This window comes from Python bivittatus, unplaced genomic scaffold (genome assembly GCF_059951505.1).
Source record: "Python bivittatus isolate LINGU-HERP-01145 unplaced genomic scaffold, Pbiv_v1 ctg000020_np1212, whole genome shotgun sequence".
Classification (NCBI taxonomy): Eukaryota; Metazoa; Chordata; class Lepidosauria; order Squamata; family Pythonidae; genus Python; species Python bivittatus.
In genome coordinates this window covers 60,506,856-60,522,707 of record NW_028277030.1, presented here as the reverse complement: position 1 = coordinate 60,522,707, position 15,852 = coordinate 60,506,856, and the positions used below count along the sequence as shown (strand labels likewise).

Genomic DNA, 15,852 nt, shown 5'->3' with positions numbered 1-15,852 from the left:
TCTTTTCCTTTCTTTCACCAAATCCTGGGAAATAGGAATAGAAATAAGTCTCATTTCCCAGCCATATTTGTTCCTTGCTCCTTCCATTTTCAACATTTTTATTAATTTGCCCACTGAAGACTTCTTGCAGCCTGGAAGCTTGCATTCTTTTTTCTTTGTTCTAATAAAAGAACTTGCCTTAAATAGATTTCAATTAAAAGAAAACTTTCAGATTGTAGGTTGAGTTATTTTTTCTTTCTTTTTGAATAGTCTTGTAAAGGTTCCATAGGAGGTAATTGCCTATGGTTTGAATCTAATTAACTTCAATGGAGTTTGAATGAATTATGTTGGAAGGGTTCTAAGTGGATCATGTATATAAATTATACACCATGTGGCATTTTTGGTAGCAATAATTCTCCCTCAAGGCAGCCAAGTCCTGAAATGAAGGAAATTGCAGAGTTGGAACACATGTGCTCCTACTGAAACCAGTTGGGAATAAATAGGATTACTGTTTGTTCCTCCTCTATTGACAAACAAGATAAATAACAGGTATTTCATTTATTAACTATATTATTTAGAAATTTGATTACCACTTTGAAATCATGCAAAACTGGCTAGTAAGGTCATTATTTATCTTGCCTTCTTATGACCTCTTTTCTTCTTCCTAGGTGTAGCTAAACCTTAGATTAGTATTCGGTATTCTCTCATTCAAAGATAAATGTACAAAAAGTTTCAGCCTAAACCTACTGAGGTACTGTATTGTACAGATTATGAATGTGTGAAGAATCATCTCTTTTTAATATAATTTTAGCTTTGGAGTCTCCTGTTACAGAAAAAATGGAGTGGTGCGCTGTAAATGCAAAGAACATTATGCAGGGTCAAACTGTGAAAGGTATGCAAATGTTTTAAGAATTACAAACCTCAATGTTGATTATTATAATACATATCTGATTTAACAGGTAAAATTTCTTCCCATCCCCACACTTAAATGGAGGGCAAAATCAGTAAGTGTTCATATACTACAATAATAAAAGAAAGGAAAATGCAGGACTCCAAGTATTGTTGTGCATGTAACCTAGCTTTGAGTAGTGAGATATTTCAATCACCAAAGACCAACTGAGAGTAAACTGAGGGGTTCACAACATTGGCATCTCAACAAATGCCTGTCCCTGGTAGATCTCTTGGGAAATAGTATTAACTAATTTTATCAAGTTAGCAATGCTGTTGGCCTGCTTCTCTATTCCTAACTCAGACTGACTCCTCACATTCACATGCATTCATAAGTATCCAAAGTTCCTACACACTTTGGGTGCATACAGGGCCCTCATCATATATCCATCTGTACTGAACAGAGGAAAGGAAGGGAGGCACAGGATAGGATATATTAGTCAAATATATGTACAGAGAGACATACCCTTAAGCCTGGAATCTCAAATGAATGGGAAGAACAACCTGTATGATCATAAAGCCTGCATGGAGCAGACAGAGTTTTTGCATCTGGGAGCTGTGCTTGCATTATCATGTATCTTTTTAATGGGCTGAAGGCCACAGGGAGCAGGCTGCTGATGCCATGAGGCCATTGGAGTAGTCAGATTTGCGGCCATTTTTGCTCTGCAGTTTGAGGTGCTGAAGTATATTAAACCTATTAGAGATCAAAGCAGTCTCAGGGATTTCCAGGGCAGCAAGTGCTAGAAAAAATGAAATGGATCATTTGTGGTTCCACTTCTGCATTCCTGATGGCCATGTGGGCACACTCTCTTTGGTTTGGATACTCTTCCCATGGAATGACTGAATACAAAAATTTGCCCAGGACCAGAACAAGTTATTGAAATGAACCCCACTGAATTCAGTTCCCTCATTAAAAAGAGGTGCTCTTCCCAAGCTTATGTAAGAATTAACTGCATTTCAGCTGATTTCCCATTTAAAGGCAAGCAGCACCCAATGGCCCCAGGAAACAATGTAAAAAAAAAAAAAACTCGTTTCAAATCTCTTCAACACCTATGTCAGAAAATCGAAGAATATATGAAGCAGATGAAAAGTGAAAATTATATTACAGCATGACCTTTTGGCATGATTTTTTACAATTTATTTTCTTCACCAATCTGCTACTTCAAAGATATTAGTAGCTGGAAAGGTTGCTACCAACATTTGATGAAAGACATCGGTGCTAGTTAAGTATAGGACAGCAGTGCAAATTTCAGCCTTGAAACTCTGGAGAATCGGAGCAGTAGATCAGGCTCCTGAGTGCCCAAATGCTCCAAGTTTCTACCTTGTTGCTGTTGACTTACCTCTCCAGAATGTCACCAGGCCAAAAGATGTGAAAGTCATGCATATTAATCATTGGTGGGTTTGTATTTTCACTCCAGATGTGCTCCCGGTTATTATGGAAGCCCTTTGGTGATTGGCAGTACCTGCAAAAAATGTGACTGCAGTGGCAATTCAGATCCTAACTTGATCGTTGAGGATTGTGATGAAGTGACAGGCCAGTGTCGCAACTGCTTGCGCAATACCACAGGCTTCAATTGCGAACTCTGTGCTCCTGGCTATTATGGGGATGCTAGAATAGCCAAAAGATGCACAGGTACTACCTATTTTGTTCAATATTTCATTTGTTCAATGGATTTGCATGAAAAATTGATCCTCTGTTGACATTTCATTTTTAATGGATTTGTAGCAAACAATAACAGATTGTTGTGGCTGAATGGAAATTAGTATGAATATGTTATGGATACAGAAAATAAAGTTGGGAATATAAATATAGAGCCATCTCTGTTCATGTACCGATAAAAAGGAAGGTATATCTTTGGAAGAATATGAGTACCTTTTTTTAAAGAATTTGATCTTTAAGATTGGACAACCTGATCCAGTATGGCTCAGCTGGAATATCTCAAATTGAACTCCAGAGACTAGCATGTGATTGTCATTAAGATTCTTATACTGGTTTAAACAGCAGCACCAGAGAACAGGTATTGATTCAGACCATGATCATAAAGTAGTATTTCACAGGTTACATGCTGGCCATCCATGGTTCAGTACAGAAGCTATTTAATCTCTCTATGAACCAAGTAGTCAGCCCAATGCTTCTTATTGGGTTTGATCAAAATCTAAAGGTCCATTTAGTTCATGGGTAGGCCACCTAGAACTCTCCAAAGGTTTTGAGCTTAACTCCAATCAGCACCATCAGACCATGCACTGTGAATTTATGACATACATTTCATTGTTTTGATATCATTGTGATAAGAACTGACACCTTTGGTCCAGTGCATAACCCATCCCCACCTTTTTCCCAATTCTCTAGTGTGACTTGGGAAAAACCAGTCCTTTGCCCTTCAGATGGATAGATAGATGGAAAACCATAAACAAGAATCCATTTTTGTTTTTTATTAGAATGGGATAAAAAGGAACATTAAACCATTTTGCAGGGACAAAGCTAATCAAATTTCATAGACATTGGTGTAGGAGTTTTTGAGTTATGCTCTTTTTCAATCTGGATTAGTTGCAGCAAAGTTAAATCATTATGACAGGATGAAACATGCCAGATTTCACAGAAACCACTTTAGGGATTTTGAAATTACATGATCTTTTGACCTCAGACCACTTGTAGCATACTAAGTAATCCTTTAATAATGAATTTGCCTGAGTAATCTTGCATCAGTGCTCAGTCTAATGACACTGCCCAAAATGCTTATTTGAATATGGACCTGTTGATTCCAGAATCCAGTAGACTCCCACCCTTGTAAAATGAGGAAGCATGACATTTTCCCCTCTTTTTTATGTGTGTGGCACAACAGCTTGTCAAATTGTTGAGCTCCGGAATAATACATATTACAGCTGGAGTTTGGTGGAGGATTTTTAATCACCTCCACCCTCTCACAAGCAAGTTAAAAACCCTCCTAAGTAACTTTATTCTTCCTAGGGTTTGTGCAGCCTTACCCCATATCTAAACTCAGTATGGCTCCATGGTTCCATGTTGACTATTAAGGAACTAAAACAAGGGGTTTAAGGACAAGAATAATGAGATATCCAGTTATTCCCTAATAATGTCCAAGTGAATGTCTCTGGGAGAATTACAAAGAAGTTATGGGGGAAAGAGCCTTCTGTCTATCCTGACACTTGCTTTTCTGAGGCACATTGCCACTGAGCTGGGAGCTTTCATTTAAATGCCATATAGCTTATAACTGGAGATACACCTGCCTTTGGCTTGAAAATTGTTTCAGAGAGAATCTTGCTTCTTTGTGTCTTTACAGCTAAGGCAGATTAATATCTTCACATTATTATCCATAAAGGGTTTCTGTCTGCTTTGCAGTAATGCATTAATCATGCAGTGTACACATTTATTCTACAGTAAAAACCGACTCAGCCTAGGGACTAAGCTAATTTTAGAAGTCGTAATAAGACAAAATTGCCGAAAGGATTTAATGTATTCCGAGAATAAAAGCTTTAGAAGCCCAACATTTAAAAACTGCAGATGCTATTCTGCTTTTTTATCTTGAAAATAATAAATAATAATTCAGCCTTTCAACCAGGATGAGATTTAAAAGGACCATTATTTTATATCCATGCTAACAATCTGTTGATTGAGATAATACGTACAGACATTTGAGATCTCTGTCCACTTTCTCTGCAGGAGTTACGTAGGCTTATTTTGCATTTGAAGTGTTTTGAACACTCCAATGTCATAGAGAAATATGACTAGTTTTATTCTTAGAATTCTGAGATTAAAAAGTAGTTATGAACATTAATGCAAGATTTTTTTTTCTGTCAGTGTATAGTGCATAGAAATTATAAATTAGCAAGCATCTAATGGGAAATCTCAGACAGTCTATTAACATGATTATGCAAATGAATCCATTATAAAAATAGCATTATTTTGCAAATGTAAGAGCATAGAAATTCAGAATTGCAAGAGCTTTACTTTTTGGTATATATGTCACAAAATTTCCACAGAGCTGTTATGCTACAAACTTTCTGAGTTGTTTCACTTATAAATTAAACTTTTTAGGTCATACTTTAAAAAAAAACACTTATTATTCAATTGCAGTCATTGTTTCTAGAATTATTTTCGGACTTATTGAATACATTTTCCCCAAATCTGTATGCACTATTTCTTGCTTTTACAGAAAAACAACTACGTATTATCAAATGTTGCAACTAGACCAAATGTCTTGTGTGTTAAAATAACAGAATTTGTAAGAGAGTAAATGAATGTAGCCTTGTATTCATTGAGATTTCTGCGCAACTATAGAGCCACGTTATATATAGACATATAAAAAGGATGTACATACAACAAACCTCTCATTTCCTTCAAGTTCCACTTTGATTAAGCAAGTAAAGGCTATTAAATATAATCATCCAGATAAATAAAACTTTATTAAGATATTACAAGAGGGATGGAGAGTCAGTTTGGTGTAGTGGTGAAGATACTAGGCTAGAAACCAGGAGACAGTGAGTTCTAGTCCTGCTTTAGGCACAAAGCCAAAACCTTAGGCCAATCACTCTTTCGGCTCTAGGAAGGAGGCAATGGCAAACCACTTCTGAAAAATCTTGCCAAGAAAACTGCAGGGACCAGTCCAGGCAGTTACCAAGAGTTAACACTGACTTGAAGTCCCCCCTGCCAAAAAATAAACAAAAAAAAAACAAAAAAACCCAAGAGGGATATAGTGTTGTACACCACCCAAAGTCACTTTTTTGTGAGATGGGCAACTATACAAATATGATAAATAAATAAATAAATAAATAAATAAATAAATAAATAAAATATAGTACATTGAATTTGTTGTACCTTAAAATAAGATTCAGACTATACTATATTATGATTAATGCTGGTCCAATCATTTTTTTTTATTATTATTTTGATCAACTATTAGCCAACTATCTTTCTAAGCCCATTGGATTCTGTTTATCACCACTGGAGGAAAGAGAAGGCATATCTTGGCCTCATAGTGTAAGAGCCTAGATGTAGCTTAACTTCTGATGCCAAATGATTGATCAAATCCAGGTTTATGACATATAATGGCATCTCTCCTGTCCAGTCACCCTACTGCAGGGACTATGAACAAACACTCCAGTATCATAAGTACTATAAGTATAACTTTTGATCTGTTATGTAACATCTGTTTTTACCCCTCCATTTTAAGTCTTTTCCCCCCAAAACTACTGTATGAAATTAACAGCATAAACAGCCCTGACTTTAAAAATTCATAAATCCTAATGCAAAACTTCAACCAAGTTTAATATTTTAACAAGATCATTGTACTTGCACTGTATCTGAACTTAGGGCAAGTATGCTGCTACAGCTGAATGATAAAGCTGCAGAATATTCATACATAGTGTGAATGGTCAGGTATAAAGACATAAAATTTCTTATAGTCCCATTCAGTTCCTTTTTAAAGGGAGGAGGGCAAGAGATTACTAGGCCTTAGATATGGATGGAGCCATAGTCAAAGTATAATTCAGTATTTTAAATGATCAGATGGATCAATATTTTTCATATAAGGAAGAAAAACTAATCATTAAAATATAATGTCAAGAGTTATTTCAGTATTTCACATTTCTGCTTACATGCCTGATTCCTGGGCTACTGACCTCAACTGACAAAAGCAACAGAGAGAAAAATTATATTGATGAAGGATGCAACCTAATGTCTGCCAATGGCTGTATGTAGCCAACTTTTCTGGATCTGGAAAAAGCTAAGCAGGGTCAGATCTAGTTAATACTTAGATGGGAGACCACTGAGAAATCCCTGGATTGTAGGCTAGACTGGAAAAAAACTTCCAGGAAGAAAGTAATGTCAAACCATTTCCATATTGTTGCTGCAAGAGATTGCATAGATTTGTCCAGGAGACTCCATCAACTGAGTTCCACCAACTCAAGAGGAGCTTAAAGCAACACTCAAATGAACTGTCTGCCCTGTCAAAAACCCTGGTCCCATTTCTATGAGGAAAGAAAGGGGGCTAACGAGAATTAAAATGTCGTAAGGGCAGGAGCTTTGCATGGCTATGTGAGATGGCTGAAGAATGAGAGTAGTGTAGGCAAATGATTGAGGAAAGAAATGCCAGTGGAAGACAGATAAAATTAAGGAAGTTTGAGGAAAAAGGTAAAGAAGAATTAAGAAATGAAGATGCAAGTGTATGTGGGAGTGGCCTTGGGAGATAGGAGGGAGAGCCACAGACTGGACAACTGGCATGTAAAAGATGTCTCAGCCCACAGAAGGAGAGAGGGTGCAGGAAGCGTTTCAGAAGGGACCCTCCCTAGTTTTCCAGAGAATAAAAGTAAAGAAGGGAGAATTACTTTCAGTCTTGCAAGATTCTGTTAATGTAACCTTACAATAAAGATAGAGCTAGTATTCCTGGTTGTGCTTCTTGTCTGGACCACCTCACAGGGCTAACAATACCCTAGTGTGAAATAATTATTTACTTGCATGCTTGCAGTTTTAAGCAGCTGTACAGTAATAAAATGCTGTCTTTTCCCAGCATGCAACTGTGGAGGAGGACCTTGTGACCGTCGAACAGGACAATGCCTCGGAGAACCTCCAATGCCTGCTCCAGTCACAGATTGCCCAGATATCAGTAAGAAGAGCAGGAATGTGGTTTATTGCTACACTCAATCTTTCTTCCCCATGTTTACATCTCCCTTTCTTTTAAAAAGATATTTATACTGTATTCACTTTGGCCAGCTCTACTGTATGAAATGATAGATGTAAAAGAGGCAGACGTTATAATATAGTGCATTAAAGTTTGGTAGTGGGAAATGACTTAAACTAAGAATAGGCAGCCTGCAGTTCTCAGGACTCTAGAAGGCCCTTCTCTTCAACCTGATCCCTGGACAAGAGCCGAGAACATGTTAGGAAAAGGAAATGAGAGAGAAGGATGGAAAGAAGGGTTTGCCCACAACTTTAGCTCTGGCCATCCACTCGTTGCTTCAACTCCAGCACGTGACTCCCAAGAGATTACCCCAAAGGGATGCTGGTCCTCATTTTAAAAAAAAATGCCCCTCTCCACAATGATTCATCTGGAGAAGGAAAGGTAAGTTCTACCTAGGAAAGACTTTTCGAAGAGGAGACAACCCAGAGAGCCCTCTTTGAATATTTTTGTTTCTTGTGCCTTCCCGACCAGATGGTAATGTTCTGTTTGCCCAGTTATTGCCTGGGGCAAAAGGGGATGGAGGGCTGGGAGGGTCACGCAAACAAGGCTTCTGCACCAAGAGCCCAATCTGCCTAGCAGTCACTTGGATACACTTAGTCCCTCTGGGATCTAAGATAGTTGTTCTGTGTATTTGAATATCCAGTTTATGTAGCAATGTTTTGCACAAAATAGCTGTAAACCCAGATCAAATGCACAGTCCAAATGTATTCAGAACTCAAGTATTTTGAAGGAGCATTTGTCCATTTCCTTTGCCAATGATGGCCACCTCTCAGTATATTTAGGAATAAAGAACTGAATTCTAAATGGTTTTGTTTTGTCTTTTGTTTGTGCTGGGGTTTTTTTCCTTCTTTTTGGCTTTTGGCCATAAATTAATAAAATAAGTAGGTAAAAATTTTAAATTCAGCCTTGATTTCTAGCCAGCTCTGGGCCCAGATCTTTCATTTGTGAAATTAAGCTCTGGATAGGTCATTAAACAGGGGCTGATACCTTTTATTCTGTGTATCTCTGTTATTAAATCTGGTATTCACAAAGATAAAGCATTAAAGAAAAATAAAATCTGTATAGTAGCCCATTAAAAATAAACCTAGTTACATTTGGAAAACTGCTGATTAATAGCCAGAGGGTTTTTTCCCCCTTCTTTGCATTCTGGAATAGTTGATTTTGTTTGCTTTTAATTAATTCTTCACCTTATGTGTTAATTTTTCTCTTGATATCCTATAAAACGGCATTTCCTATAGTATGCTAAAATAGCTAATTATATACTTGTTTGGATTCAGGTAATGCTGTGGGCGTTTCACTTTGAGGACACTGTATACTAAGGTTACTGTTTTTCTGTGAACTTAAAGTAAACTAGAAGTGTGAATAGATTTGGGTTCAACATTACACAATTTTTATACGTGGTTTTATTACTACTAATACTTTAATATTACTGGTAATAAACAAATAACCCATTTGGAGAATCTGAGTTTCTTATTGTTAACTCCTTTCTCATCCATTTGGCAGAATGTTGCTAAATGGGGAAAACTAGCAGGAATGCTCATTTAAAAAGCAGAGCAGAAGCCTGAGTTTTTCAGGATTCTAACAAGAATGTGTAATCCCTTTTCAATTTTCTACATTTTCATTTATTGCTAGGCTGTGACAAATGCATTTGGGACCTGACTGATGATATCAGCCTGGCAATCCAATCCACTGAGGAAAGCAAAGAGATTCTGCTAAGCATCTCCACTGGAGTCGCAGCTCACAAACACTTGCATGATCTCAATGCCACTACTTTCATCCTCAAGGTACCTAATTTCTTCATTTGGTGTCTTCAGCAGAAATCCTTTGCGAAAACAGCTTCCATTCACAGTTAAAATAGATGGGATTAGGGAGATTTAGCTAGAAGTGTGTGTGGTGGGAAGAAGGAACAAATGAAAGCTGGGTCACTAGAGAGAAAACATTAATTCTTTTACATGTTAATTTGCTCCTTCCTCAGTTATTATTTGCCATGACAAGCAGATAACACATAACAACACATGATATTCAGCAGTCAGATACATAAAAGGGTTTCATAGGGAAGATGGTCAGGAACTAATTTCCATTTCCACAGAAACTAAGACCAGAAATAATGGGTACAAATTCCAACTACCTAGAGTTCATTTAAATATAAGAAAAAACTTCCTGATAGTAAGATCTGTACAGCACTTTACCTATGACGATTGTGGGTTCTCTCTTGAGATTTTTAAGAAGAGGCTAGACAGCCATCTCTCGTGCATGGTTTAATAGGTTCTCCTGCATGTTGCAGAGGATTGGATTAAATGATCCTTGTGGCCCCTTCCAGTTCCACAATTCAGGGATTCTGTAAATAGATCAGGTCATAGACTGCAGTATATTTGAAGCTCTGCATGTTTATCACTCATTAATTGCAACATGAAATAATACCGGACTGGACTGGACAATGTCAGTCAAGAACCAAAGAGATTTAGATTTGTTAATTCCCATTTAGCTATGGTTGGTTCCTGGAAGCCTTTGGGTTGGTTGCTCTCTCTTAGCCTAAACCAGGGTTTCTCAACCTTGGAGATTTGAAGATGTGTAGACTTCAACTCCCAGAATTCCCCAGCCAACCATGAAAAAAGGGGAAAGAGAAAATATATGCGTTCCTCTCTTTGAAGGAAAGGAGGGATGATGTACAATTGCAGTCATTCTTTCCACCAGTTAAGCTACTGGAATGTTATATGGAAAAAGGTGGTTTCTCAGTTCCAGGTTTTTTCTTTTTTCTTTTTTAATGATCTAAAAAAGTGAGATCTATTTGAGAAAGCTGCCCCAGTCACTTGGAGGAAGGGCATTTTCCAGGAATTAAGCAAAGGGAATGCACTCCTTTGGTTCTGTTGGATCTCTCATTGGCTTTTAATGGCATTACTTGTAATATCCTTTTGTGTTAATGGAACGGAATCTGAAGGCAAGATGGGGAGGGAGCTTCTTTCCTTCCTGGAGATCTAGTCTCAGAAGGTGGTGTTAATACTGTAAAATTAAAGGTATTAAATATAGTTAATATGATCACTCTCTGTGTATTTCTCACATTAAGATATAAATTGTGGTTACTTTTGAAGTAATTCTGTGTCTGTGGTTGTCCCAGGTTTCATGTTGTACCATTATTGAACTACATGAAAATGTTGAAGAAGGTAATTTGAAGTTTGGGATTTAGGGTCACCACTCACTTTTTTGTCTCCTTGTTGTCTTCTTCGGGGAAGGATATTATAGTTCTGAATATTGTTCCAAAATGGTAATGGAAGTAATGTGGACTAACCATTCAAAGTGAATCTTGCTAAAATAGACATGCTAATTATTACTTGAGGCGTCCATCCTGTATTGAACAGGATAGCATTTCTCTTGAAAGCACAGGGGATTCATATAAGTTGGGCCCTCACCTTGGATGCCTGGGCTCTTGGCCTTTCCCAGCAATGCCATTGTTTAACTGAGACTGGGGTATCAGATACACAGACCCATTCCTGGGAAAGGTCTGGTCAGAGTGACATATACTTCACAGAATAGCAGAATATAGATGGAGTTCTTGGTGCTCTCTGAGCTTGGTTGTTTGCTTGCAGACATTTCATTACCTGATTAGGTAACATCATCATTGCACTGATAATGGTACTGATCATCAACAGCACTGTTGATGTTACCTAGTCAGGTAATGAAACATCTGCAAGCAAACAGCCAAGCTCAGAAAGCACCAAGGACTCCACAGTTCAACCCTGAGCTACAGATGTTCTCTTCTATTGGAGCAGAATGTAGGATTTGGAAATGACCTTAAAAGTCATCTAGATGCAAGTCACTGCATCAGTTCCACCCTGTCTGAATTGCTGCTTTGCTCTATATGCAGTGACCTTTAAAAAGCAAATGAAAATGTTGCAGCAGGTTGGCTAGCAGAGATTGTACACAGAAAATATGATTCCCTTTTCTTGAATCAGCTATACTGTACTCTCTGTTTCTAGCTACCATTTGACCTTTAAAGCCCCGAACAGTTTAGAACCACAATATCTCGTGGATTGCTTTCATCTATACAAGCCTGCCCCCCTACTGAGATCATTTCGGAGAAACCTTTTTATGTCTTAACAATTCCTGAGACTCCTCAGAACTAGGCAGAGTACCACGGGGCAATATTGATGGCCACATCAAAGTTCTGTAATACTCCTGCAGGGAAGACACAACTCATTTTCTCATTAATAGCTTTCTGAAAGCTGGTACTAAAAACTGAAATATTTAGTATGTGTTGTCCAGTTGAAATACTTTGATTGCTGTTCCATTTTCTTTCTATAAAACCTAGTGTAAATTGGAAGGACACTTTTAGCTGTTAACGTATTGATTTTTACTGTAAACAACCTTGAATTCTTGAAAATAAACTGGGATATCAATGCTCAAAATAAATTCAAATAAATAAGAAGAGAAACAATGGGGGTATAAAATGGAGGAAGAAGAATAGAAGGAATTGGAAGGAAGCAATGGAATTCCCTCTAAATGGAGCCGTAATTACTTCCCTAAAATGTTTTAAAAGATTGGCATGGGCAGGACGATAGGTCATATTCTCAGTGTAAATCTGGTTTTGCATTTTTGACAACTAGGCCATGTCTTACCCACAGATCATGGTCAAGGGAAAAAGGTGTGGCTCTTATAATCTGGATTCCCTATGGTCACTTGATACTTACTAAAGCCATGGGAAGGCAATTGTCTTCCATCACCTCTAAGGAAAAGATAAGAGATTCTGGACTTAAGGTGCAAGAAACTACTCAATAGTTTCATCAATTAATATAACATCCATGTCAATAATGGTAGGAGGCATCAGATCGGATTCATGAATAGATTTTATGTTTATTTTTGCCTGTGTGTTTCTTATATGTTATTATATTTATATATTATAAAATTATATTATAGATATACTTTTATTAACAGTTTAAAAAGGAAGATAAAAACTAATACAAACTAATGTAAAGTAAGAAGAAAAGAAAAAGAAATCAGAAAGAAAGCTAAAACTGCAAGAAAGGGGAAAAAAGTAAAAGAAAAATAGAAAAGAAAAAGATACAAAGAAGTGGCTTCTGATCTTCTTTACAGCAGTTATAAGTACAATTATAAACTTACCTCTTACTCTATGGCTACAAGATGACTTATTGTCTTGTCTCTGATCAAAGAAGTCAATTTAGCCATCTCAGCAAGTACCATCATCTTTACCAACCATTCCTCCATTGTGGGTAATGCCGAATCTTTCCATCTTTGTGCATCCTGTGTGTTTCTCCTATGGAGCAGAAAAGTGCATGCAGCAAGGGGAGTAATATATGCAATCTTAGCAAAATCCTTGCCTAGATTCCCTGTGCTGCACTGTGCCTGTGAAAAACAGGAGGTCCCTCCACCACTGTTCCCTGGCATGGCATGCACCATTATGCAAACTGGCGTGTGGTGTAGAAAGAGAAAAGCAGAGTGTGAAGCCTCATGTAAAGACTGGGAAGCTGCTGTGCAGCCTTTTTCCACTGAAAATCCAATAAAGCACTGAATAAGCATCAATTAATGATAATGTAATTCTCATAACTGAAATCCATTCCAACCTTCTGATTCTGACATTCAGTACTTCCTGATTGTATTCTTGGGATGAAGCTCATTCATACGTGACTTTCTAAGGTAATCGGTTTGTAAGTGTATTGAAAGAATGAAGACGATTTTTAACAAAGGTTTTTCAACTTGTATCATTTTTATATTCAGGCAAAATTCTCTGAGAAGGACAATCATTCTGCTCTTCAGACAAGCCAGATTGATGATATTGCAAGTGAACTGACAGAACTTCTCAAGAAAATTGATGCCCTTGATGAAAAGGTTTGCTTGCTATCTTCATTTCCTTTTTATATTTCTCTTGCCTTGAGCAGGATAAGCTTGCAAATGCTAAAGAAGTAAACTGCTAATCCCGCAGAGCAGGAAGATGGAGTAATACTACCAGTATAAACCCTAACCCTAGAAAAACAAAATGTGATGGTCTTTAACAAAAATTAAAAAGACAATAGCTAGGGCAATATTTTTATTGGAACCAAACAAATCATCAGGTGATAAGTTAAACAAAAACAGGTTGACAGTGGACAGAGGAAAATGCTGACATAATCTTGAAATCATTCAAGTGTGCATGGTCAGAATCTGAAAATGGAGACAAATGGATTTGAGTGTACTAGCTATTCCAGAGCACTTGGAAGAACTGCTTTCCTAAAGTTATATTCCCATTTCCAAACTACAAAAAGGGAAGGGAAGGGAAGGGAAGGGAAGGGAAGGGAAGGGAAGGGAAGGGAAGGGAAGGGAAGGGAAGGGAAGGGAAGGGAAGGGAAGGGAAGGGAAGGGAAGGGACAGACTGCTCCAAGGTTCCACGAGCCAGGGCAAAAATGGCCAATGGAGGAACAGATCTCTGGGAGGAGATAGGTCCTGCGGCAGGCCAACTGAAGCCATGCAAGTTGCCAGCCTCTCTTAGGCTCCTCCTCCATGTGACATAGAACGTTTCCAGAGGAGGTTTCATTGTGGTTTTCCAGAGGAACACACCACCTTCTTGCCAGGTCACCTTGCTCTGGCTTCATCCTGCCTCAGCAGCAGACTGGCAACCAGATGGAGGCTCCACTGTAAAAGGTTAAGTGAACCATCTTGGAACCACAACAAGGAAGCTATGGGATGAGCCCTGAGAGCTCCTGCAAAAGGAAATCCCAGATTGTGTGCTGTATCCTCAACTATAGCTCAGCTCTTCCTGGGAAATTTTATTAATTTTAGTCATATTTAAATTAGAAATCAAATTGCTAATTGCCTGGCCTTTTGTTTACCTGTGAGTCAGATGGGACTACTTTTTTCCTACTAATATAAATGTGGCAGGTCATATTTAAATTCAGATCTTATCTGATTACAATGATCAAGATGAAAGAGATTCATTTGTTCTGAGATGTTCCAAACTGTAGTTGCACTCAGCAGCGTTCATAACATTTTCACTAGCACAATTGCAAATGGTTTCCCAGGAAATGAATTGCAATGTGAATGTGCCATACAATAAATAAATAAATCCCAGGAAATATAGTGAGACAGCTGTTATAAATATGTTACACAATTAGTAACAGAAGCTTAAATAACAAGGTCCATATTTTTCAAGTAAGTACGATTGGCCATATTTTCTGAATCACTAAGGCCTGATGTAATCCTTGTAGCGTGAAGGAAGATGCTATAGTAACACTTCACACATAGAGAGTCTATGGAAGGATTACCTCCCCTACCAGCATGTCAACAGTTTTGTTCTTGTTGTCAGTTAAATAAATAGAAAGTAAAGGGGCAAGAACAGGGTCTTTTTAAGCTCATTCCAAGGACACCCAGAATAGAATTTTTAAACTTTGGTGAACTTTCCAAAAAATTCCAAGAGTCTTTTAGAGTGGGTAGGCTATAATAAATCTGAACAACAACAACAACAATTAAATCTTTCAATAGCCATTTCAGCATCTTCCCTTAACTAGCAAAACTAAGGATTCTTAGCACTTTTCTATTTACCTAAGAATAAATAAAGTCTTTCAATGGAATTACATTTGCTGTATACAAAGTATTCTAGTAACTGATAAAACAGACTCATTTTCCAAAAAATATATTTGAATGCTATCAAATAACACTTTGCTTGTATTTGAATGAGTTTGACTCATTCCTGGAAATTAAGAAATAGTTCAGAAAACATTGCCATCATTTTTAATGCTTCTGTGTATTCCGTCCACTTCAATCACCACTTTTCCTTTCAGAAAAAAAAAATGATCAAAGGAAGAAAAAGCAGAGTAGTTGCACATTTGCACAATACCTCCAGATTGGAAGTGCTGGGAGCTCTCCATACAGATGTACCCTTTCACCTTCCTCAATGGATTTTATATCTTTCTGTATCTAAACAATGGACCTCTTTTAAACCCATTTTTATAACAGCAGACAAACTTAAGAGAAAGTTCTGAGTACATTGTTGCCAAATATCCTTGAATTCTTCTGAAGTTAAAATACTTTTCTCCACTCTGTATTAGTGGGTCCTCTCCTTTAATTATAAGCTTTTGTTCTTTTTGGTTGCCTCTAGTAACCAGCCTTCAAGGCCTCCTCTTCTCATGTTTTTCTCTAATCCACAACATTCCCATGGTTTCTTACACTTAGATTCAAAATCTTCATATGTTTTTAATAGGATTTTAAACAAACCACAGGAAGGCTTCTTATAATTAGTTTCAAA

General features: G+C 37.4%; 1 protein-coding gene across 1 annotated transcript in view; it reads left to right on the top strand.

Annotated features, from left to right (window-relative positions):
- The window catches only part of LAMA4 (laminin subunit alpha 4), a 106,548-nt gene that overhangs the window by 40,446 nt on the left and 50,250 nt on the right, over nt 1-15,852 (top strand). Inside the window, exons 4-8 of the mRNA XM_007432552.3 lie at nt 791-871; nt 2,346-2,560; nt 7,452-7,547; nt 9,255-9,406; nt 13,353-13,463. Coding sequence (XP_007432614.2) covers nt 791-871; nt 2,346-2,560; nt 7,452-7,547; nt 9,255-9,406; nt 13,353-13,463 — 655 coding nt within the window. The remainder of the gene's footprint in view (nt 1-790; nt 872-2,345; nt 2,561-7,451; nt 7,548-9,254; nt 9,407-13,352; nt 13,464-15,852) is intronic.